This window comes from Homarus americanus, unplaced genomic scaffold (genome assembly GCF_018991925.1).
Source record: "Homarus americanus isolate GMGI-L3 unplaced genomic scaffold, GMGI_Hamer_2.0 scaffold56009, whole genome shotgun sequence".
Classification (NCBI taxonomy): Eukaryota; Metazoa; Arthropoda; class Malacostraca; order Decapoda; family Nephropidae; genus Homarus; species Homarus americanus.
The window spans coordinates 2276236-2299877 of NW_024739542.1; the positions used below are offsets into that span (position 1 = coordinate 2276236).

Sequence of the window (23642 nt, forward strand, 5' to 3'; positions counted from 1 at the left end):
CACTGGTGGACATAGTGCACCTTAAAATTCTAGGCATAATTTTCAGTGGTAAGATCACTTTAGAAACTCACTTTCAGTCAGTTGCTTCAAGCATATACCCCAGAAAATATTAAGTTTATGAAAAGACTTTAGACATTACAAATGCTGCCATTAAGACTTGTTCTTTATATTTTGTATTATCCATCTTGAGTATCATATTTCAGCTTTCTCTTTTGTTGCTGAATCTAGTTTAAAACTTTCTGGTTAGTTCCTATAAGAGAATAATTACTCTGTAATGATATTGATTACATTGACTTTCAGCATAATTTTTTGGCACGTTGTACAGTGTTTACTTTACGGTCTATAAAAACCCTAAACATCCATTGTTCCCATACCTCCCTGAGCCTTCTCATGCCCTTCAAACAACCAAGTGCTACACATTTCTCTAGATTTTTTCTCAGTCTCCACAATTGTTCCGTGGAACTTTCTGCTCTGCACCATCCCTAATGATGGTTCCTTATGGTATTTTTGTTCTTTTATGTGCCATATCAGCCATTCTATGGCTTACTAAATTTGCAATTTTCATCAGGACATTTTACATAATCATTATTTTTTTATTAATTAATGAATACTGTACCAGCATTCAAATATTTAATCTGCATTTGACCTTAATTTTGCCCGCACTGAACTATAGCAAACAAAAGATAGAAAAAGTTAGCAGATGAAGTGCACATATAATGAACAATCAAGAAATGTCTCCCTGTTCCTAGGACTTCTCCAAGATGAAATGATGCTGTCCTCATCCTTTATACCACTACCACCATCTTTAACAATGCTATCACCCTCAGGTAACATTGTGAGCCCTCAATAGCCAATGCCCCCTGGCCTTAAGTTATACTGTACCTCAGGACAACCACAAGCCCTGGATCTCAGTCCAACGGAAGTGGATGCAAAGGTCGTTAAACATTTAACCTATAACAAATACTGTATTTGTGGACTGTACTTTCCTGACACTAAGAATAACAAGCTCCTGAAACAATGGTAGGCTCGGCATGAAGGAGCTCCATAGTACAGTACAGCATAATCTCACAGGTAAATAATGAAGACCCAAAGGCTATAATACTCAGACCTTTTAATACCATGTCTTGAAAAACGTTAAATTTTGCAAGTTTTTCAGACCCTAAAAATTCCCTTACAAAATTTAAGTAATTTCAAGTCTTTTAAGGCACATGGAAACCCTATATTGCAGCACTGTTGGCTACTGTAAGCACAATCTATAATTTGCATCAGGAATTAAAAACAAAAAATATTATTCATGCAGCTTTATTGAATCAGATTACTACACAGTGTTGATAAATTTGTGAAATAGACCTGAGCAACAGATGCAGGGAGTTCTCTTTGAATGAAGAACTAATGGTGTCCATCTTCACTTATTAAGCCTTGCAAGTCGCTTCCTACCATGAATCAGGAGTAAACACAGAGTACTCCTTCACTCACCTTCACCCATCTGCCCACATCATATAAGCATATAGCTTTCTCATAATCACGGTGAATTAGCAATAACTTTCAACTACATGATACTTGCACCCACATATTCTAAGTAAATGCACACAAAGAAAGTATAGTATCCTCATAGCCTGACCATGCATACTAAACTGGCCAGTTGCTCCTTCTACTGCCAGTGATATTGAATGCAGTATATACCTTTGCAAATATCATAAATGGTATTTGTAGATACTTTTAAGTACTCACATCCTAGAGACAAAATAAAGCACAAGTAAATTGTATCTATATGCACATCAATACAAATTAAAACGAATGTAATATTATTATTAAATATAACTGAAACATACTGTTAAGACAAAAATACTAGACATAAAACACATTTATTGTTAATTCTCTCTAAAAAAATATATATACTTTTAATCGACGCTGTTAAGATGTGTATTTTGTCCTGGTAATAGAAAAATCCCAAGTACAGGTTAGACCCCGCTAATCCGTGATCCGATAGTCTGGCAGCTTCGATGGTTCAGGACAGTGTCATAGTTCACTTCTAGTGGCTGTTGCCACTATTTTACCTTTAAATACTTATAATTTATCCCTAAATATGCCTCCTAAGAGACTAGCAAGCAGTGGAAATGGTTATAATGCAGCAAAATGTAAGCATGTGACATTAACTATTTCAGAAAAGATGCCTATACTGAAGAAATTGGACAGTAATAGTACATTTTATGCATTATTTTGCCTTTTTTAACTTCGGCTTCGATGGTTCGCAATTTTTGCTTATCCGGAACTGATCTGGTCCCAAGCTTCCAGGATTAGCAAGGTCCAACCAGTATACCCTATTTCTAAGTGTCTATCAAGCACAATCCAATCCCAATTAAATGGAATGGAATAACTGTACCATAACTCAAAGGAATCCAGCACACCAGAAGAAGAAATAAAGCAAACTCAACGTAAGTTGAGTACTAAATAATAAACAGTGCAATTACTCGGCACAACAAAAACTACTACGTACAAGTGAAGCCATAAAACTTCCCATAAAAATAATCTCATGACTGTACAGTACTTCACTGTACAGTACACAAGATGCTCTCAGAACTGTACTACTACTGCACTATGTTGACCTCACATGCTTCATCATTCTTAAGCTACTTCAAAATTTTCATTGTCCAATCATTTCTTCAAGTTGCTCTCTTACCTTGATACTCTTTTTCAAGACTACAGTACTGTACTAGTTATGTTCTGCTACTGTATGTTACAAAGGCTCCTTGTTTTGTTTCTGTAGCTTAAAACAGTGCCCCTAGTTTTGTTCCTTTAGCCCAGCATTACTCCTGGTTCTGCTACTGTTGTGCATGGTTCTATTACTGTAACTTTAATGTTACCGTAACTTAACAATGCTACTTATTCTGCTACTAAACAATAATTAAACTCCTTGCTCTGTTGATTCAGCTTAAGTGCTCCTTATTCTGCTATTGTAGCTTAGAAGTGCTACTCATGCAGCTGTTGATGCTTAGAAGTTCTTCCAGATTTGCTACTGTGTCTTAGCAGTGCTCCTGGTTCTGCTATTGTAGCTTAGCAATGATTCTGGCTCTGCTGCTGTAGCTTAGTATTGCTACTTGTTCAGCTCTTGTAGCTGAATAGTATACTTGGCTCTATTACTGTAATTTAAATGCTTCTTTTTCTGCTACTGATTCTTAATAATGCTCCTTATGCTGCTACTGTAGCTTAGCATTGCTACTTTGTAGCTTAGTACTGTTACTTGTTTAGCTATTGTAGCTGAATAGTATACTTGGTTCTATTACTGTAATTTAAATGCTACGTTTTTCTGCTACTGTAGCTTAGAGGTGCGAATTGTTCTGCTACTCCACCTGAAGTGTTCCTTGTTCTGTTACTTCAGCTAAAGCCCTTTGTTACCAGTTACTATAATGTTTCCATTAATAAGTACTACTGCCACCAAACGTGTATATGCTGACTTGGCTGTGCAAAATCCCTCGCCATGCCAATTACAGCTATACACCGACTTCCTTATGAATCTCTTCTTACTCCAGAAAAACTATTTTCCTTTACTCTTACTTTGTAAAAACATCGTCTTATACCTAATATTTCAAAATGGATGACTTGCTCCGTGAAAGAAGACATATTACAAACAAAGTAAATTTAAATGTTATACTATCACTGAAACTCCACTGTAGGATAAGATACAACACATAATAACGAGAGCACTATATATAACAAATCAAGATAGTTTTCAGTTATCCCAACAATGTTTTCTAAACTCTTGGTAATGTTCACCAAAAATTAATAAATGAGGGCAAACCTGGTCGTTATAAAATGTGTGTAGGTCAGATGGGGAAGGACTTATGTGTGAGGTTTCTTGAACATAAAATACCTGAAGATATGCCCAAGATAATTGAGCTGTATTTAAACATATTCAGAAGTTGGGCCACACCATTAACTCAAGTGCCTTAAGGTCTCTCGTGTATGCTAATTGTAGTTTTAGAAGAAAAATCAATCAGTCTATTCGATTTAAAAAATTCCAAATTTCAAAGTGTCCAAGAGGACAATGGTCCCCTCAATTCGGTAGCTGTTAATAAGACCTGAGAGCATAAGGCCTGACATTTACCACTGTCAGCTGCCTGTTTATGTCACTTGGCAACCTCTTTAAAATCTCCCTCTATATTTGTTCTTGTCACACTACTGAAGTAGACTGTATTTTACAGATAAAATATACAGTGCTCTTGCTTTTTTATGTTTTATCTTCTCATGCAGTGAGATTTCAGTATTATGATTTATGTGGTAACCCATAATGTAATCAGTTATTATACTATTATATAATATCACAATAAGCAACATTAAACCAAATGGATTGCTACAATATACTGTTTATATATTGTAAATACAAGCGTTTTTGTGACAAAAGACTCTTGTATAAGGTTAGATTGTTATTCGGGAACATTCTTGAATTCTTTACTCTGTCACAATTTCTTTATCTAAATATATATTTGAAGGATAAATACTGTACAGTACAGTACAGTACAGTATATGAAAATCCTCCAGTAAGTATACAGCACCTTTTAACATTTTTAAAGAAAATATACACAAAACTAATCTAACTTTAATATCACATATATAGGCTCCTCACCTCAGCTCTATTCAAAGAAAAGCTTGAAAAATAATGCAATTGTTGCATATCAATGAAATAATATGTAAACCCTTGCTTTAGCTTAGCAATCCTTTCTCATATCTTTTTCCGAGTAAATTTGACTCACAAAATAAAGCCATATAAAGAGCACCAACTTCAAAGAGAAGATGTACTTTTTAAATGCAAAAATAATTACAGATATAATATAATCAGAATATATGTATACAGTATATGCATATATCAAGAATAATTAATAAGTACGGACATTATGCTACCTACCTACCTTATAATAATTACTTATCACACAAATCTATTTATAAAAAATTAACACTGAAATCACATGAAGCATTCAAGATCAATCTATGGTTGTCTTCACCCCTTGGGTGCAAGGGGTTCTCTCTGTGTTCAATAAAATCATCCGGCATTAGCCAAATAAAATATTAAGTGATGTTCAATAGTAACAAGTTTGGAAAATTAAAACATCATGAACTGTCATCATTTCAGTTTCCCATAATGGTGAAAATATTCCACTCCAACTGTCTGCCTAGCTTTAATCCCAGCCAAATAACACATAGACAGCATTATCTCATCAAAAGGTCATTACTAACCTTGACATAACAATGGTAGCAATGTCACAATTACCATATGCCATCCATACCTATACAGTACAGTGAAACCTCTAAAATTCAAACCTCAAAAATTCGGATACACCTAAAATTTGAATAAAATCTGATTAAAAATAAGTGCCAAAATTTTAGGTTTCGAACTTGAAAATATCGCCATAATAATTCAAGCTTTCAAATGCAATCATTATGCTGAGCACAAAAAACGCATCTGGGTTCCAAGACATGCTAGGTCACGCATTGTTTACCCGTCCGTGTCTCGTGATGGTCGTCTCACAAGTGCTCCGTGGTTAACTTTATTAATATTCAACTTTCACCCTTATAATGGCATCAAATAAGCGTTCACTTGATAGTTTAGCATGCAGTGTGGAAAAGAAGAAAAAGTATGTTTCATGGGACCAATAAACAGTTCAAGCTCAGAAATTTAAGGTAAATATACAATCCTTACAGTATTTTTTAATATTCATGTTTTCCCTTTGTCAACTCAACATCTTTAGAGTTGCGTACGTAGCAGAGGGTAGGTAACCTACTCGTCAGACCAACCCCAATATAGTGACAATGATTATACTGAATGGTAATTATTTACAACCAGGTCAATATTTGGAAGTATTATTGAAGATGTGCATTAAGCAACATTGTACAGTAGAAAAAAAAAATTATCACTGCAGGCAGTGTGGAAAAATGCAGGATAAAGAGGAGGGGAGTAGTGACACGACAGATGCCAGCCAACCGATGTTTATTCCATTAATAATTCTATGATTTCTTGATATCTCTTATATTTAATCGACTTTTATCTTTTTTTACACACGTATATGATTGTAATAACAATTTAAAAGTAGTGTACAATATTTTGTATAGAAACTATTTACGTATTCACCTAAAGACTTTTAGTCACGTATTTAAAGTTTCATATAAGAATAAATGTTGTTGAATATAAATACAGTAATACTTTGAATTTATTACCTATTGCTTATTGACAGTTTTTAGATATGCAAATAATTTTTGTAGCATGTTTTGATATAACTATTTGCTCTGGCGCTTTCATACATCTAAAATTCAAATTTTTCTGAAATTCGTATACTTCATGGGCCCATGCAATTCGAATTTTCGAGGTTGCACTGTATTAGTATTTCTAATTGTGTACAAATGATTTTGTTTTTGTTTTTTGTAACAATGTGATTCGTGTGAAAAACTCCACTAACTCCTAAAGTGCACACAGAGAAGAGAGTAATGGTGTTATTGCAAGACAAATACAGCTCCTCCCCGACTTACGACGGGGTTAGGAACCCAAATCCAGGTCTTAAGTCGAATTGGTCGCAAGTCGAAAATGCTTAAATAATACATAGAAAATCTAAAATGGGTGTCTCTTTTTCTTCTCAGCACCACAAAACTCTCACTTTTAAGCTTGCCAGCCATTTTAAAGTGAATTACAAACGAAATGTTTTTCAGTACACAGCGCAATCACTAACGTTGGGACTCAAAAATACGTAATTTGACAAAATTTTGGTATGACTGAGGCGGTCGTAGATCGAGTATGTCGTAAGTCGAGGAGTACTAGCTGTATACTGTAACAATCTTGTTTATGGTTTTCTTATTTAAAATTAAAAAAAAAAAAATACTACAGACACCACACACATTTCCAAAGAAATTAAAGCATTTTACTAGACAGTAAAAACTCTGAACACCATTCTAATGCAAGTAGTAGAGCCTGTCCAGTATTCATTACTAAAACCATTTCAGCAGCTGGGAATTTTTTGTCACCTTACAATACTTAGTGGAAAAGAAAATACTAACAAGCAAGAAACTGAGGATTAAATAAAGTATTAAAAAAACTAAATGGAAAAAGGGCCAATTATCGATTAGCTTGCTTGCCACAACACCAAGACCATGTCACAAGCAGCTTCCTTTCCACAACATGTCACTATGTGTAGGGTCTCATAACCAGACAAGTCCACTAAAACTGTTCAGATCATTTTACTATAAATGTAATAAAGAGTAAAACACAACACTGAATTGGTAAAAGACAAAAAAAAAAACTTTCTATTACAAATATTAAATAGCTACAATATATATAATTACAGGATCTAAATCACATTAAATATTGTACTGTTGAAAAGAATATGGATATTTCTGTCAGCAGTACAGAAAATATGTGTCATGGAAAGTGTTCACCATATATCTATCACTAATTAGAGAGATTTTAGATGCATGTAAGAACCATATTCCACAGCATTACAAGATGCTAAGATCATACAATGGAAAGAGGATCATTGTCAACAGTTTGAGGATTTCTCCCATCAACAAAAATCCCCCAAAAATTATTATAAAAATTAAAGGTGTTAAAAATCCATGTTAAGGACAAGCACTACTGTCACTCCCACACAACTAGCATGCATCATTCACAAATTAACGTATAAAAATATTCAAATGCAATCTGTTAGTGTTGAGAGTAATTTCCAACACTACAATTGCCACAATCGTCACTATTCTAAAAAGGACATTCCACAAGAGAGCAATGTAGTTCTCAAACTGTACAAAGCACAATCCACAAACGATACTGAGAGTAATTAATGTTAGTTTACTATTCCAAAGTTTAAGTAATCTACTTCAAGACTAAAATCCTGGTACCTTGAAGACCCATGATCCAGTTTCTGGGCGATATTCTATAAAGCTGGCCTCCATCTTGACACACTGACGCTCTAGGTAATCTGCCCATGCCATACCTTGGAGACGCTCAGCAGACTTTATCACCTCTCTTGTTGTTTTGTCAATTGGCCACACACAATCTAGAGTTATCTGGAAAGAAGAGATAATGATAAAAAATAATTAATACTGTACAGTACTGGTATAGTTATATCTAATTATTCCATAATGAATGTACGAGAAATATTATACTGTATTGTACCAATATTCTAATCCAAGTGACAAAAGGTATCGTACTGCTTTCTTAATCCATGAACCTTCTCACATCTTTGTTCCTTACCCTACTTATTCTCATATTCTATTTTATTTTTCTATATATTGTGCTACTCATTCACATCCTTTGCTTTACTTCTAGTTCTACAAAAGATAAACATGGTTTTAAAGATGATTTGGAAAAACTAATAACAAAGGTTAATTGCCTTCTCTTCCACTGACTAGCAAGCAGGAGCTGGATGCTCTAAGATATCCTACTGACAAAAAAAGTGACCGACATGATGGTAAACCTACGAAATGTAGTGACATCTTAAGATATCAACAAACATGCACCTCAAGTCTGGCATGGCTGTTATTTTCTTGACAAATAAATAAACAAGTGTAACATCAAAACTTCAGGATTTTTTGCTTAAAATCCTTTAGAAATTTTAGAATAAACAACCCATCCCAAAGTCACACTTGTTCCACATTCACTTATCATTCATTAAACCTCACCAAATGCCTCCAAATATTTTCATTCTAAAACCACATCCCAAATATCAAGATTCATTTATCACACTTACAACTGCTGGTTTGTTGAGTTCCTGGCCCTGAGCAGGCTTTTGGGTGCCTTCTGGATATACCTCAATCTGCTTCCTCAAGATGAACACAATTCCATCCAAGTCCAGACCAGCTATATCTGTAACACCTAGGAAGCAAACGTTGCCATATCCATATCTGCCGACAGTGAAGTTTTCCACAAGGCATCTTCCATCTGAATCCACCATTTCCCCTAGATCTTCCAAGGAGGGAAGTGTGTAGTAACCAGAGCGATACAACTTAACTCCTGCGAAAAGAAAAAATACATCAAATAATAAGAGAACTGAACTTAATTTACCAACTATGAATGGTAACAACACCTACTTAAACATTCAAAGAGCTTTCATGAAGATAATGTAATATAAAAAACACAAATATGCAGAAAGACCTGAACAACTTTTGAGTTATACAGGGTACACACAAAGTCCTGTGCCAGTTTTTAAATTATATTACAACAAAACCCCAAAAGATAAAACTCTGTCTAGTTATTCAGGCTATAAAGCAGTATTCCAATTTATAATCTTTAAAGCCTTTTTCTAAGCAACAACAAACCAAAAAAAGGCTTCATATGGACAGTAAGTGTTAACCTATTTCCTCCCTATATGTCCCATAAAACTAAAGTTAATAATATGGACCATAAATGCCATCATACTTCAGGAGCAACATTATAGCTGAGGCAATAAAATATCCAGTATGAACTGTACTGTACTCACCAGCAGGATGCGGTTTATCAGAGGACCTGTTGATCATTTCAGGAAGATCTTCTTCAACAGAATTAAAGAGGGACACATTATTTTCCTTGTTGGCCTCTGTGTCTGGGTCAGTTTTGTCTTGATCTCCAACATCATCTCCCTCAGCCTGCTCGTCTGCAGGTTCCGTAACCTTCAAATGATTAACATTTAGGTCTGTCAATGTATCATTCATTGGCCCATTTTTCTCTGCCAGATTAAGTCTTTTCACCTTGATTCGACCCTGCAAAAAAAATTAATGAACCATCATATATCTTTCAATACTAAACCAATTGTGGGACATATATCCTGTGCAACAATACAGATACTGTACTCAAATATCAAAGAATCCTGTTAGCTGCAAGTAATCACTTTCTTTGCTTTATGAAAACTCACAAGATTACCAGTCCACTACCTAGGATACTTGGATCATAATTCATAGCAAAGTCCAAAGAATTGCAGTCAGATGACATTACTTTGAGAGCTGCACCATATATCTCCCATTACCAATTCCTGCCACACCACACTCCAAGTGCCACTGGACACAGTTTGTTTAATCTCCCAGCATGTATGCTTGATCTCCCAGCCCCAGCTCATGGATTTAACACTTATACAGCAATCCCTCGGTTAACGAGCGCCTCGGTTAATGAATTGCCTTCCATAAGATTCTTCACTTCGGTTAACGAGCAAACCCTCGGTTTAACGAATTCGAACAAATTTTTCCCAACATGTTTCCGCCTGCATTTAGCTGCCCACCAACTGTAGTATTAGTCCACCAATACAGTAATCGGTTTTAGGGCTTAAATTCCTTATCATTTTAGTAAATATCAAAAAGGTTGTACTATTCAATAATCTTAAAAGTTTTATATTAAATTTTTTAGTCATTTTAACAATTATTGAACATAATTAAAGTACAGGAAACTAGTTTTTTGCACACCAAACAGCCACTCAATCCACCAAGCTTGGCGTCAGTTTGTTTCCCAGTTTAGAGGAAGGAACATCTTGTTTGAGACTCTTCAACATAAATGCTTTTTTCTGTGTTTCCAGTCAAATTATTGGTCATTTTGAAATATATTTTACATATTGATAATATATAGCGCAGTGCAGTGTTGATTTAAAGAAAATAATCTTGAATTACGCCAAGTGAACTAAAATTTTATGGGTGAAATGGTGGCATGGAGTGACTTCTCTTCCACCCCAATGCCTTCTCTTCTCCCTTCTCCTCCACCCCCATTCTAATTCCTATCATCATCATCATCATCATCAACCAGGAGCCATCTACATGCACACCTCAAAGTAAGTGTACTTTACTGCATTTATTTTTAATTTGTATGTAATTTTCGGTGAGCTGGAACCAATTATCCAAAAACCCATTGAAACAATGGTTTCGGTTAACGAGCAACCTTCTGGAACAAATTGTGTTCATTAACCGAGGGATCACTGTATACAGTAAAACCTTGATAAATTGGACTAACTTGGGCAGACCCAGTCCGAAAAATGCGAAAGTCTGAGAAAAGTGAATACAGTAAAGCCTCGGATAACAACGATTCGTCCAACAACTTTTCGTATTTGAAACCCTAGATAATTTAGGACCTGATTCAGTTTACATCCTTATTTCATTCGTATTTGAAACCCTAAATAATTTAGGACCCAATTCAGTTTACATCCTTATTTCGTGAATCAATAAATAAATAAACCTGACGAATGTGGCAACACCTGATCAGCACCAGCCGGCTAACATACTCAAGTGTCTTAGTTCTCAGTAGGCCTATAGCAAATCTGATTAGACTACTGTACAGTATTCAGTAAGTGTTGTTCATTTCATCAGATTTTTTTTATTTAATCTTCCCATTTCTTAAACTTTTTTTTTGTGTATTTCTGGTGACCAGAGCATCTCAGAGTCAAAAAAAGCGAATTCCGATATACTGAAGTCCGATTTATCGAGGTTTTACTGTACCTATCTTATTTAAGACTGGCCAGTGTATTATCCATATTCAAGATGAGTGGAGAGAGACCATTGAGTGCAAGTGAAAGCAGTAGTGCTAAGAAAGCCTGTAAAGGAATTACATTGGCTATAAAACTTGATATTTTATGGAATTTGATACGATGGAAAAACTTAGCCAGATTGCAAAAACATTAGGGCTTGCTACATCTCACAGTAATTTCCATTGCACCATCCCACCTCAAGCAGCACTCAACATTATTTGTGGTGAGTTAAATTCAAGTGTTTTGTGTACTGTATTTATGTCTATATTATATCATAAAACAATCAATGTGTGTGTTTAAAAAACATTTATTTTCACTCATTAGTGTGCTTACATTTTTCACTTAGCAAGATATGAGATCCAAAAGTTGGTGATGAACCTCAAATAATCTTGAACATGATCAATCTCCATATATATAAAAAATATGAAGGATCAATGCACTTCACAGAGTTTTTTTTTTACGGGAATTAGCCCACCCGGGCACAAGTCAAACAACCCACAACGGGGCGAAAAAGAAAAGAACAGAAAGAAATTTAAAGTAGAGAACAAAAAGGTTATATTGTGTTAACCTACACCACGAAGATGCCGGAAAACCAGCTTTTTAAAGTGAGACAGATCGTATAAGTATGGAAACACAGAAGAAGGCAGAGCATTCCACAGTTTGGCTGTGTGAGGATAGAAGGAGATCAAATATGATCTAATACATCAAACAAAAAATCAATACAGTGATCCCTCGGTTAACAAGCACAATCCGTTCCAGCAGATTGCTCGTTAACCGAAAAACTCGTTAACAGAAACCATTGTTTCAATGGGTTTTTGGGTAATTGGTTCCAGCTCACCGAAAATTGCCTAAATTCAACAAAAAAGGTAGAAAAGTACACTTACTTTGAGGTGTGTATGTAGAAAGCTCCTGGATGATAATGATGGGAATTAGAATGGGGGTGGAGGAGAAGGAAGAAGAGAAGGCATTGGGGTGGAAGAGAACTCACCCCATGGCACCATTTCACCCATAAAATTTTAGTTCTCTTGGTGTATTTCAAGATTATTTTCTTTAAATCAACACTGCACTGCATTATATATTGTCAATATGTAAAATATATTTCAAAATGACCAGTAATTTGCTTGGAAACACAGAAAAAAAGCAATTAGTTGAAGAGAGTCTCAAGCAACATGTTACCTCCACTGAAAACAGAGAGAGACTAACGCCTGTCTGGTGTGTTAACAGGCTGGATGGCACGCCAGAAACTAGTTTCTTTACCTTCAATTATGTTCAATAATTGTTAAAATGACTAAAAAAGTTAATATAAAACTTTTAAAATTATTGAATAGTATAAACTTCTTGATATTTACTAAACTAGTAAGGAATTTAAGCCCTAAAACCGATTACTGTATTGGCGGACTAATACTACAGCTGGTGGACCGCCAAATGCAAGCGAAAACATGTTGAAGTCGGCTCGTAAAAAACTCGTTAATTGAGGGATTGCTCGTTAACAGAAGTTAAGAATCTTATGGAAGGTAAATCGTTAACCGAGGGACCACTGTAAATACATAACAAATCCAATTCACATAGGCATCAACTCACTGTAATAAATAATTCAAGATTCCAAAACAAAGTGATTCATACAAAAAGTAATTGTCAACTAACCTTAATGATGTCTGGTGTGGTGTAATCATCAGGTGAAGATGGACCACTGTTATGCAGTGGGGTACTCTCACCTAGAGGACTAACAGGAGTGGTAAGAGGGGAAAGAGCATCAGGGTCACCTATGGAATTCACTCTTGCTGTTGGCCTGCCTAAGGAGGCACTATCAGACTTGACTCCCTTAAACACCTTTAAATTAAGCTTCCTCACACTAGGATACTTCTTGGGTTTCAAGAAATCTTCTGAAGTTTCTTCACTGGAATCTTCCAAACCTTTGAACAGCCAATGGCGATTATTCCTGAAAAAAAATTAATGTTAAGATTTCTAAAATATACAGATTAAATGGGTTCTTGAAAGGAATTTCCTTTTAAAGGAAAATAAAACACTGTCTGACTGAGTAAGGAATCATAACTATAGAACCCTCTCTGTACAGTAGTTATAGATTTTTGTGTACAGTATCCCAACAAAGGCACCATCACCTTTTATACGCAAGCCTTTTGCTTCTGTGCAAGGAAAATAATGAAGCTACATGTGACAAGATTTCTTTTCCTATAAGCAATGTATGGGGTGAATAGAATGGAAATAATAGGGAAACATAAAAACAAGCAAGTGAAAGGATGGTCAAAGAGAGAGAGAGAGAGAGATGACCAGGATTTGCTACGGTGGTACATGGACTCATTGAGAGAATGGTACCCAAAGGATTTAAAAAAAAGTATATTCAGAAATAGATGATAGAATAGACAGTAGAAAACCAAGAAGATGGATGAATATGTTGAGAGAGGCAATTGAGGTGGTACTTACCCTTGGTTGTTGGTCTTATTGATGGGCTTGGGCCGCGGTTTGTTGTTTGCCACAAGTGAAGGTGATAAGACATATGTAGGCTTTGAATTGGAGCTGGTTAACTTAGACCCAAGTTGCTCACTGGTTGATGTATTGCTGGATTTGTCTGAAATATAAATATAGCGTACATCCCAACAAATCCAGTAATGTTATATTTAATTATGAAATTGTGTTATCTTGCTAATAAATTCATTTAAATCAATTTTATTCACCAGTATAATTGCCACTACCCTCTCCTACACCAGTTGAGATGTTGCTGAATTGATTGAGTCAAAGCTTCAAATGTTTACACCTGCATAATGTGTACCAGTACATGTATATATGCATACTACAAACACATGCACACACATCTACCCACACTTTCTATCCCTTTCCTCTTGTCCCTTGATATAAACACAAGGGAGCACACACACATATCCACACTATTAGACTCATGTAAACATCACACTTTCTCTAGTTCTGCGAGTATTTTAATTTTCTTTACATACCTGTAGCTGGGGAAGTCTTGCTTCCCAAGAGGATGTCAAAGATTGGTTTCACTGTTAAGGCCTTCACCAATTTGCCAAGATCAGGGGAGGCACCTCCACCTACCCCACCAATAGTATTCATCTGGGGCATTCCAAATCCTGAAAGATTTAAAACAACTTTTATTATACTGATGATCAGGGCTCATCACTAGAGCTCATCACTACTCTAAATTGTAAGACAAGTTAAAGACCAACTGTAAGCAAGAAAATTAGACTTATTAACCCTCTCGCACATGCAATAAGTTTTCAAGTTTCCATGACCCAATGAGAAATTTCAAAAGCCAATCCAAAAAATAAATAAATAAAAATAAAGAATGTGGAAAATTCTTGGGGGAGTGAAAAAATGTTAAGGCAACTAGACCGGTAGTAATTTTAAGCACACATGCCCTACGATGCAGTCTTCAATTCTCTTTATTTAAAGGAATGGCCTTGATGCAGCATAAACAAGCTCACCATTGCCAGGTCTGTTGATTTCAGTTCTGTTGTCAAAATTAATTGAATCGATTACACAACCAAAGTAGTGTACCTTGCTATTCTGATGTTATTTTCTAAGACGTGTTGAAGGCAGAAGATATAAGCAAGTCTGAAGATTTCCCCCCCTCCCCCCCCCTTGTCCTTTCCCCACCTATCTAGCTCCAGTATTCCCCTATTTGTGGATACCGTGTCCAAGCCACCTCACACAAAAGTGGGATGAGGATAAAAATAATAGATCAATAAATGCATTACTTTAATTTTTTTAATTTGACATATTTGAACGCTACTGTATCTACATGTATATGATGTACAGTACTATATATTCAACTGAAAACCAAATAAAAATTCAATATAAACATCCTCCTCCATACTGCCTCTTATTCCTTGTACTTTACCACACACTAACTCTCTCCCAATACAATCTTTTCTCTCACACATAACATGCAGCTCTTCATATGTAACATGCCATCCCCACAAGGTGAAAGACACAATCAACTTGAGTACCTGTAGAGGTCACTGCTGTGGCCCCATAACTGTATTTTATTTGTGGGTACAGTAGTACAGTAGAATGTTTAATGTACTTGGCTGATATAACATTGACATTGGATTCACTACTCCACTGAAGAGCAACTGTGTAGCTGATATCCAGTGTTAACTAGTAATTGATCATAAAATTCAACTGATTCACAAATATTAGGAGACACTTGTCCTATCTCAACCTATCTGTGAAGTGTGACACAAGACCCACATGGCTCACACCTTGTGTAGAATTGTAAATGATCACCACAGTTGACCACACTGAGGCTATAGGCCAACCCTTCTTCTTTAATCCTCCGTAAGAAAAATATTTCCCCATGATACTAAGCAATAACTAAATTAATAAATAAATGTACAATAGCAAATTACCTTATTCTCTTGAATATTAGTTATTTACAAAGCAAACGAAAAGCATCTGAATATCTTTGTCTACTGGTGGGGGTAAAATTATATCCACAAGTAAGTAAATAAAAGAGCACTGTTCTTGCATACCTGTGTTGTTGTTCAGAAGACCAGTCCCAACAATCCCCATGCTAGTATTTGTCCCACTTGGGTTGAACAGTCCACCTCCTGGGTTGGTACCAATGTTCTGTCCAAAGGTATTAGTGCTGCCAAACTGACCAAAGTTAAGACTGCCACCAGGCTTTTGCTGATTGTTGTTCTGACCAAAGAGCCCTCCAGTGTTCCCAAAACCTGCATTGTTACCTGAAAATAGTGATATAAGATCATTATCACTAACTTCATTGGCTGCCATATGTAAATTTCTATCAATAAACAAACCTCTTTTATTAACACTGACAGCAGGGTTGGCCGATTTAAGCCCCAGTTCAGTTTGCAAAGGAATCCAGATTAAGTGAGTCTGGGTTAGAGGGAACTTACTTTTTTGCATACTATATAATAGTTTAAAAAAACTGCAATATTTTAGAATACTTTCATTATTACCTAGGAAAACATATTGTAAAAAAAAATATCTTTGAATTTTTGTAAATCAAAGTTTCATAAATCCAGGACTAACTGTATTTACAATGCAAAAGCTATAACATACCAAATGCAGAAAATATTCCAGGCTTATTCTGAGGGTTCTGAGCCCCAAAAAGTCCCCCTCCTGTGCTTGTGTTTGGGGCTGTGCCAAATGGGGTGACAGTTGATGTGCCAAACCCAGTGACCAGAGGTTGAGTTATGCCTGCTGGTTTACTGCCAAAGAGACCGCCTCCTGTGTTCTGATTGGACAAGAATCCTCCAGGTTTGTTCTGATTGCCAAAAAGACCACCTGTATTCTGAAAGAAAAATAGGGAGATTCAACAGTGTAAGAAATTATGTTTCAAACTACACTGATTTATCTTACACACCAATGCTGGTGTCACACATCCTCAAATTCAAAACTATCCTTCAAAAAATACCATTTTTCTTTTTGGAGTTCACCATTTCTACTTTCAATCAAGGTTTTATATGGATAAGGATCAAATTTCCTTCCAAAGTAATGCAAGTTACTCATGCAAACAGAATCACATTCCTCCTCACTTCCTATACCATATCATTGCTAGGTTGTAAATTTCCCCTTATTCAAAACACACAAGAATAAAATTAATCCATGGAATCCCCTAGCACTTGGCTGTCATTAAATGGTAAATGGACAACTGCAACAAAATATTCACTGCCTGATGCTAATTCTCTTCAAACTTTTATAAAAAATTCCAATTATTTTTTTAAAGAACTAACCTGTTGCTGGGTGTTTTGACCCAATTGAAATCCGCCAAGACCAAATCCTGAAGGCTGCTGTTGCTGTGGTGTAGAGCCAAACAGAGATGGAGTTGTGGTGGCTGTATTACCAAAGTTAAACCCAGTACTCTTTGGCTGTTGTTGTGTGTTTTGACTAAAAGAGAAGCTTGTATTGGGTGCTGTGCTGGTTTGCCCAAATCCCTGTGAACTGGTGTTTGTTCCAAAGAGACCTCCACTTGCAGGAGCACCAAAACCTGTTAGGTAAAAAAAAATGAATTATATATATATACTGTATATATATATATATATATATATATATATATATATATATATATATATATATATATATATATATATATACACACACACACACACACACACAGTATTTACAAGGAGGCAAGACAAGCTATTACAAAGTTTAAGACTACCTACAGTAGGTATTAAACTGTAAGCCACACTACCAAATCTATTAACATTGCAAACAGCTTACAGAAAGAGATAAAAATATAAAAATGGTATTAACACTATAAATACAAAATCACTTCAAACAATAAAGAACTTACCAGCTGTAGTTCCACTACCAAAGAGTGACTTATTCTCTGGAGGCTTAGTGGTTCCAAACAGTGATGTGCTGGTGGAGGATCCAAAGAGACCTGTACTTCCCAATTGTGGCTGTGCTCCCTGCTGTGGTGTCTGACCAAAACCAGACAAGGTGGTCCCCTGGCTAGGACCTTTCCGATTGGCAAGGTAATCTTCAACACGAAGTTCTTCGAGGGATTTGTTTTCATATTCCTGAAGAAATGCCACAATGTATAAATATTACAATGGAAAACATAATAATTAAAGGAATTTTTACTTAACAAAATAATATCCAAATAAAATACCTGTGATGGAGTCCGAGGCAGTACTGTACAGCTCCTCCCCGACTTACGACGGGGTTAGGAACCCAAATCCAGGTCGTAAGTCGAAATAGTCGTAAGTCAAAAATGCTTAAACAATACATAGAAAATCTAAAATGGGTATCTCTTTTTCTTCTCAGCACCACAAAACTCTCACTTTTAAGCTTGCCAGCCATTTTAAAGTGAATTACAAACGAAAATTTTATCTGTGTACTGACGTTGGGACTCGATAATATGTAATTTAAAAAAATTTTGGTACGACTGCGGCAGGTCGTAAGTGTGGGTGGTCGTAAGTCGAGTAGGTCGTAAGTCGGGGAGGAGCTGTACTGTATAACTAACTAGATAGACACTAATCCCGTTATTTCCCGAGCATCTGTAACCCTCAGCTGATGGTTCAGCCTTCACTCACAGCACACTGACTTGTCGATGAGGCAGAGAAGGAAGACAGGCATTTTGCAACAGTCTCGGGTCTTTTATTGTTACGTTATAAGTCTATCTTCATGGATTCTTTTAGATTACAGTACTGTACAGTACTTACACTTTTGTAAGTAATTATACGTTATGAGTGTGAGGATGTACTGACTGTGTGTGGTGGTAGTAATATGAAGTACCGTACACATAATAATAGTAATATCTCCATTAGCCGGAAACCCTCAAACTTGGAAATCTCCGATAGCCGGAATTGAAATTTGCTCGGAAAATCATTCCCAAAGCCGGAATTTTCCAAAAATTTCCAGCCTTGGGAACAAATTTTCCGAGGTTGAAAATTGAGAGAATTTTCTGAAAATGTCTTGAATAAAGATGAAAGTGAAAGTATTTTTTTTTGGGGGGGGGAACCTGACCTGACATTGACTCAATGTCAGGTGGAGGTAGGGCGGGGGATTAGTGGTCTTATATTACTGACCTTCTCGACTACATATACCGCCATCTCCAAAACGAAAAACGTCTGTGGCTGTCGCCTGCATTGACTTCACCAAAGCATTTGACCTAGTCGACCACAATTTAATCAACAAAGCGATTGACCTCAGGTTTCAAAGAAGTCTTATACCATGGCTTACAGACTTCCTCAGTGATCAACGCCAAGCTGTATGCTTCCGAGGGGCTATCTCCACTTTTCAGTCACTCACTTGTGGCGTCCCCCAAGGCACCAGGATGGGACCACTCTGCTTCCTTATGCTTATCAATGATGCCCTAAGAGAAACCTCTGCTCGCTGGAAATATATGTCGATGACTCCACCATTGGGATCAATGTCAACAACTCGGCTCCCGACTACACCGCCCTCCAGGGTTTATTGAACAGTCTCCAAAATTGGGCCACCAACAACCACTTCACCATCGACCATACCAAGACCATAGGTATGCACATCAACCTCTCCTCCGACATTGTCCCACCCCCTTTCATTACTTTAGGCCCCAACACACTCCAGGTTGTGGACTCCACTAAGCTCATCAGCATCACTAAAGATAAAAAACTAAATTGGAAAATGCATGTCGGTGAAATTGTCAAATCCTCCAGTTTCTGTCTCCACCTCCTCCGCCGACTCAAGTCCCTCGGAGTTCCTGCGCCCGAGCTCCTCAGTGTTTACTCAACATTCATACTTCCCAAGCTCACCTATGCTAGCCCTACCTGGTCTTCCTCCCTAAATGCCACACAACGTAAACACGTAAATAAAGTGCAAAAGAGGGCATGCAAGATCATTCTCTCCCCTTCCTACTCCACATATCAAGAAGCACTCAACACACTGACCCTCTCGGTTCTCTCTGACCATCACCACGACCTCATTTGCAAATTTGGTGAGAAGCTTCTGCACCATCATCAACACCGGCTCCTACTGCCACCTGAGATCCCTCGTCCTTGAATTGCTGTTCGACACCGCAACTGCATCCAACCCATACTAGCACGTAATGATCGCTGTAAGAACAGCCCAGTCTACCATTGTAAAAATTATCAACAACTCGTAATCAACCAGTGTATTCACTTCCAGTCAATCTTACCTCTTTGCACTGTCACTATGTTACTATATATATATTTGTATGTTACTTGAATATTATTTTTCAATCAAGAGACCCATTCCCCAATTACGCAGCTGCATATTTTCAGCCTTCTGGCTGCCATATCCTTTCAATAAACTGTTGATTACAGTATATTCTCGGTTTATGCGGTCAATTAAACCCATGGAGGTCCGCGTAAAGCGAGAAACGCGTAAACGAAATAACAGAACATATGGGATTAATTGAAATGGAGACTGGGCCAACCCCCAGACTACCCTTTTTCCAACGCAATGTGTACGTTGTTGTAAAAATAACATCTTAATTTTATGATGGTATGCACACACAATTAATATTTAAGAGAAATATTAATAATATTAGGTTTTTTAACACTTACGTTGGTAGAAGATATGGCTGGGCACACGGGGATGGGGGGTTGGTTCCGAGGCAGAGGGCAGATTATTGGCCCTCACCTGTATCACTTGTATCACCTGTATCACTATCCACCACAGAGGCTTGCAGGGCCTTTTTGTCAAACCCCTGAAAGTCCATATCCTTACTATCACTATCACTGACTTGGGCTGGCTGTAGTGGGTGGCGGGTGAAGTACTCGGTAATGTTTTGTTGACTGGTCGACCTTGTGCGCACCCTGCCCGAGCCGCTTCCCGCGTAAATGATGGAATGTACTGCGTAATTAATAATTGCCGGTCTGGCCAGGTGCCGCGTAAATGACGAAACGCATAAAGGAAATCCGCGTAAATCGAGACTAAACTGAATTATTATTACACATGGGAATTTAGACAACAAGCATCCAGTGAGGGTCTTGTTGTGTGACTGCATGGAGGCGAATTAAAAGATCAGCTGTTCAGGAGCTTATCGTTTGGCAACACTGGTGCATGTTATCACTCCTTTCCACTCCATCTCTCTAATCACCCATACCTTTCTACTTTCTCATGCCATATTTTAAAATGTTATGTTATGTAATGTTGAAGGGATACAACTTTGTTCATTTATACTTTTACTTATCACAATCTCCCTAAAAATACTTCAGCTTTTGTGTTAATTCAAGACCTCTTCAGGTTATGAGACCCACTAATCCTCCACCCAAGAAAGGGTAACCTGACATTCCATCAGGTCAGCAATATGAGACCACCAATCCCCCATCCTAACTGACATTGCATCAGATCAGGTCAGTTACACGAGACCCACTAATCCCCCACAGCTCCTTGGGAGTGGAAAATAACAGTCTTTGCTGTAACATACACAGCTTCATTCATTTAATATATTTATTGAACCAAACTTGAAGATAAACTATTCTGAATTATTACATTAAAGAAATTAAGTTTCTAACTTAATTAGAACTGTATTTACGGATTCCAGTAGTTTAGACACTCGTTACTTTTCCCAGTAACCGGAAAAGGTTCCGGGGACAAGGAATATTTCCGGGTTTGAGAAAGTCGTCTTGTTACCCGGAAATCTGTTTATTCTCAATGTGAGAAGTAAAATACTGTATTACTGTTAAGCCACAAAGGAAAAATACAGAGACAGACTCACCTTCATGGTTGAGATGACTTCAATGCGTGTACGTATATTTGTGGAAACATTATTTCTTGTCATGGTATCATTTCCAGTTACAGGTTCATACTTGATAGTAGTGCCAGAAACACCGCTTGTTGCACCAAAACCTACCAGAGAAAAATTACTTTTAAAATAAATAACTCACAGCTCTTGACAGTTTATAAATATCTGCCCATATGACCCTATTTTTTCCCCACTCTTACAAGGTAAATATATAGACACGAGGAAGCAAAGCTGGAGGTGTACAGGTGGACCAGGTTTAGAGTTACCCCTTTTAGAGCCGATTCGATCTATTACTATTGGTCCGGGGATTGGATATTTTAATGTATAAAAAAAACATTCCAACACCACCACAATTTAGCTAACTTATTCTTAAACTTAGAAAAGTTTTTTTTTTTCATATTCGCCACTTATCAGCTTACTAGCCGTTTGGGCGATCTATCCAGTGTTAGTACAGGAGGAAACCGGGGACCGGGAAACCTGTGGTGTTTGGTAGTGAGGGTCACAATGAATAACACCCTTCTCACGTGTGTCTGGGCCGAGGCTCGAACCCTTGACATATTGGTGAGAGTTATGCACGTTACCGCTGTGCAACAATAATAATGTCAAAGACTGGCCTTTTTTTTTTTTAGAAAACTGTTGAGAATATTCACCAGCTGATCCCCTGAACACTGCTGTATCAACTGTTTTAACTCGGTTACTCTCAAAACATTATGGATGGACAAAAATGCATGTGTAGTGAACATATATAACTTTTTAAAAAGTGTTTTGAAATGAAGGAATTAGAGTTAAAGTGAGAAAATGTGATGCTTTAACCCCCAAGTCACCAGACTACAGTAGGCATACCTGTACCATATATTTGGGAATATAAACAATTTAAATTAAAAAAATTATAATCTCACAACCTAGTCATGCACGATATAAACATTAAAGAAATACATCCTAACCACAGACTGTGATCACAGGAGCAAGAAAGATTCAAGAATGACCATGAAGTAGCATATGTGTGCCGTAGTGGGGTGAGGTTAGGTGTAAGAGGTACAAAACACTGTTTTGTAGGCAGCTTGAGGTACAGGACACTTGTTTTATTATGTTATTACTATTTACACTCTTTAAGAATTATCATTACTGCCTCCTACTGTGTTTCTGTTGGAGTAGAAACACATGGTGAGGTGCAAGAAGTCAAAGGCAGGGTCCCTACATCACAAAACTGAAGAGCTACTGAGAAGAGAGACCGAGAGGCTTGCAAGTGTGAGCAAATGAAATCTAAATGCCTACTTGGCAACACAATCTATCCAGGCCTGAGTGACGATTCAAAATACGTACTACAAAATGAGATCAGACTGCCAAAAGCATGACTAGCTAAGTAGCTATACATACCTGCCCATATGATAATTTCAAAATGGCTTGCTTAAGAAAATATTCAATGACAATTATTCACTAATGAAATGAAAATTCTGCCAGCAAGTACTTATGGACAACACTGAATGACTAAAAAATTAATAGAAAGATGGGTTAGAAACATAGATAAAATAAGAAAGCAATACCTGGGGTACTGAAGAGTCCTCCACCAGCTGCTGGCTGTGTAGAACCAAAGAGGCCTCCAGCAGTACTTGTACTACTGGTAGTTGTCTGACCAAAACCAAAGGGTCGACTCTGTGTTGACTGCTGCGCCCCAAAGCCACCGGTTGCACTACTACCAAAAAGACCTGCCGGGTGAACAGCTGATGTGTCAAGAAAGAGGAAGACAAAGAAAATTAAATAAGGACACATTTTGAAAATCCATACCAAAACATAAAGCAGACCCCTCAGTAACATAAAGTACGATAATGAAGACCAGAATTCAGCATATACTCGGACCTGTACAGTGCAGGACAGTTTTCTGAACTTTTAGACACTTTTGTTTTAAGGATTTACTGCACTTTAAACCTGAATGTGTTCTATTAATAATTTGGGAAAATATTCTGTCTGCACAGTACCGC

General features: G+C 36.9%; 1 protein-coding gene across 5 annotated transcripts in view; it reads right to left on the reverse strand.

The window, feature by feature from the left end:
- Positions 1–23642, reverse strand: part of LOC121874855 (nuclear pore complex protein Nup98-Nup96-like) — a 54084-nt gene that overhangs the window by 21884 nt on the left and 8558 nt on the right. For 4 of the 5 annotated variants that reach the window (XM_042379143.1, XM_042379146.1, XM_042379145.1 and 1 more), the window contains exons 5-16: positions 23208–23384; positions 21637–21767; positions 17758–17986; positions 17195–17448; positions 16521–16752; positions 15968–16180; positions 14426–14563; positions 13899–14043; positions 13101–13395; positions 9456–9714; positions 8727–8989; positions 7876–8043 (exon numbers count right to left, since the gene is read on the reverse strand). In XM_042379143.1, the coding sequence (XP_042235077.1) occupies positions 7876–8043; positions 8727–8989; positions 9456–9714; positions 13101–13395; positions 13899–14043; positions 14426–14563; positions 15968–16180; positions 16521–16752; positions 17195–17448; positions 17758–17986; positions 21637–21767; positions 23208–23384 (2504 nt within the window). The remainder of the gene's footprint in view (positions 1–7875; positions 8044–8726; positions 8990–9455; positions 9715–13100; positions 13396–13898; positions 14044–14425; positions 14564–15967; positions 16181–16520; positions 16753–17194; positions 17449–17757; positions 17987–21636; positions 21768–23207; positions 23385–23642) is intronic. The other variant, XM_042379147.1, reaches the window with a different exon arrangement.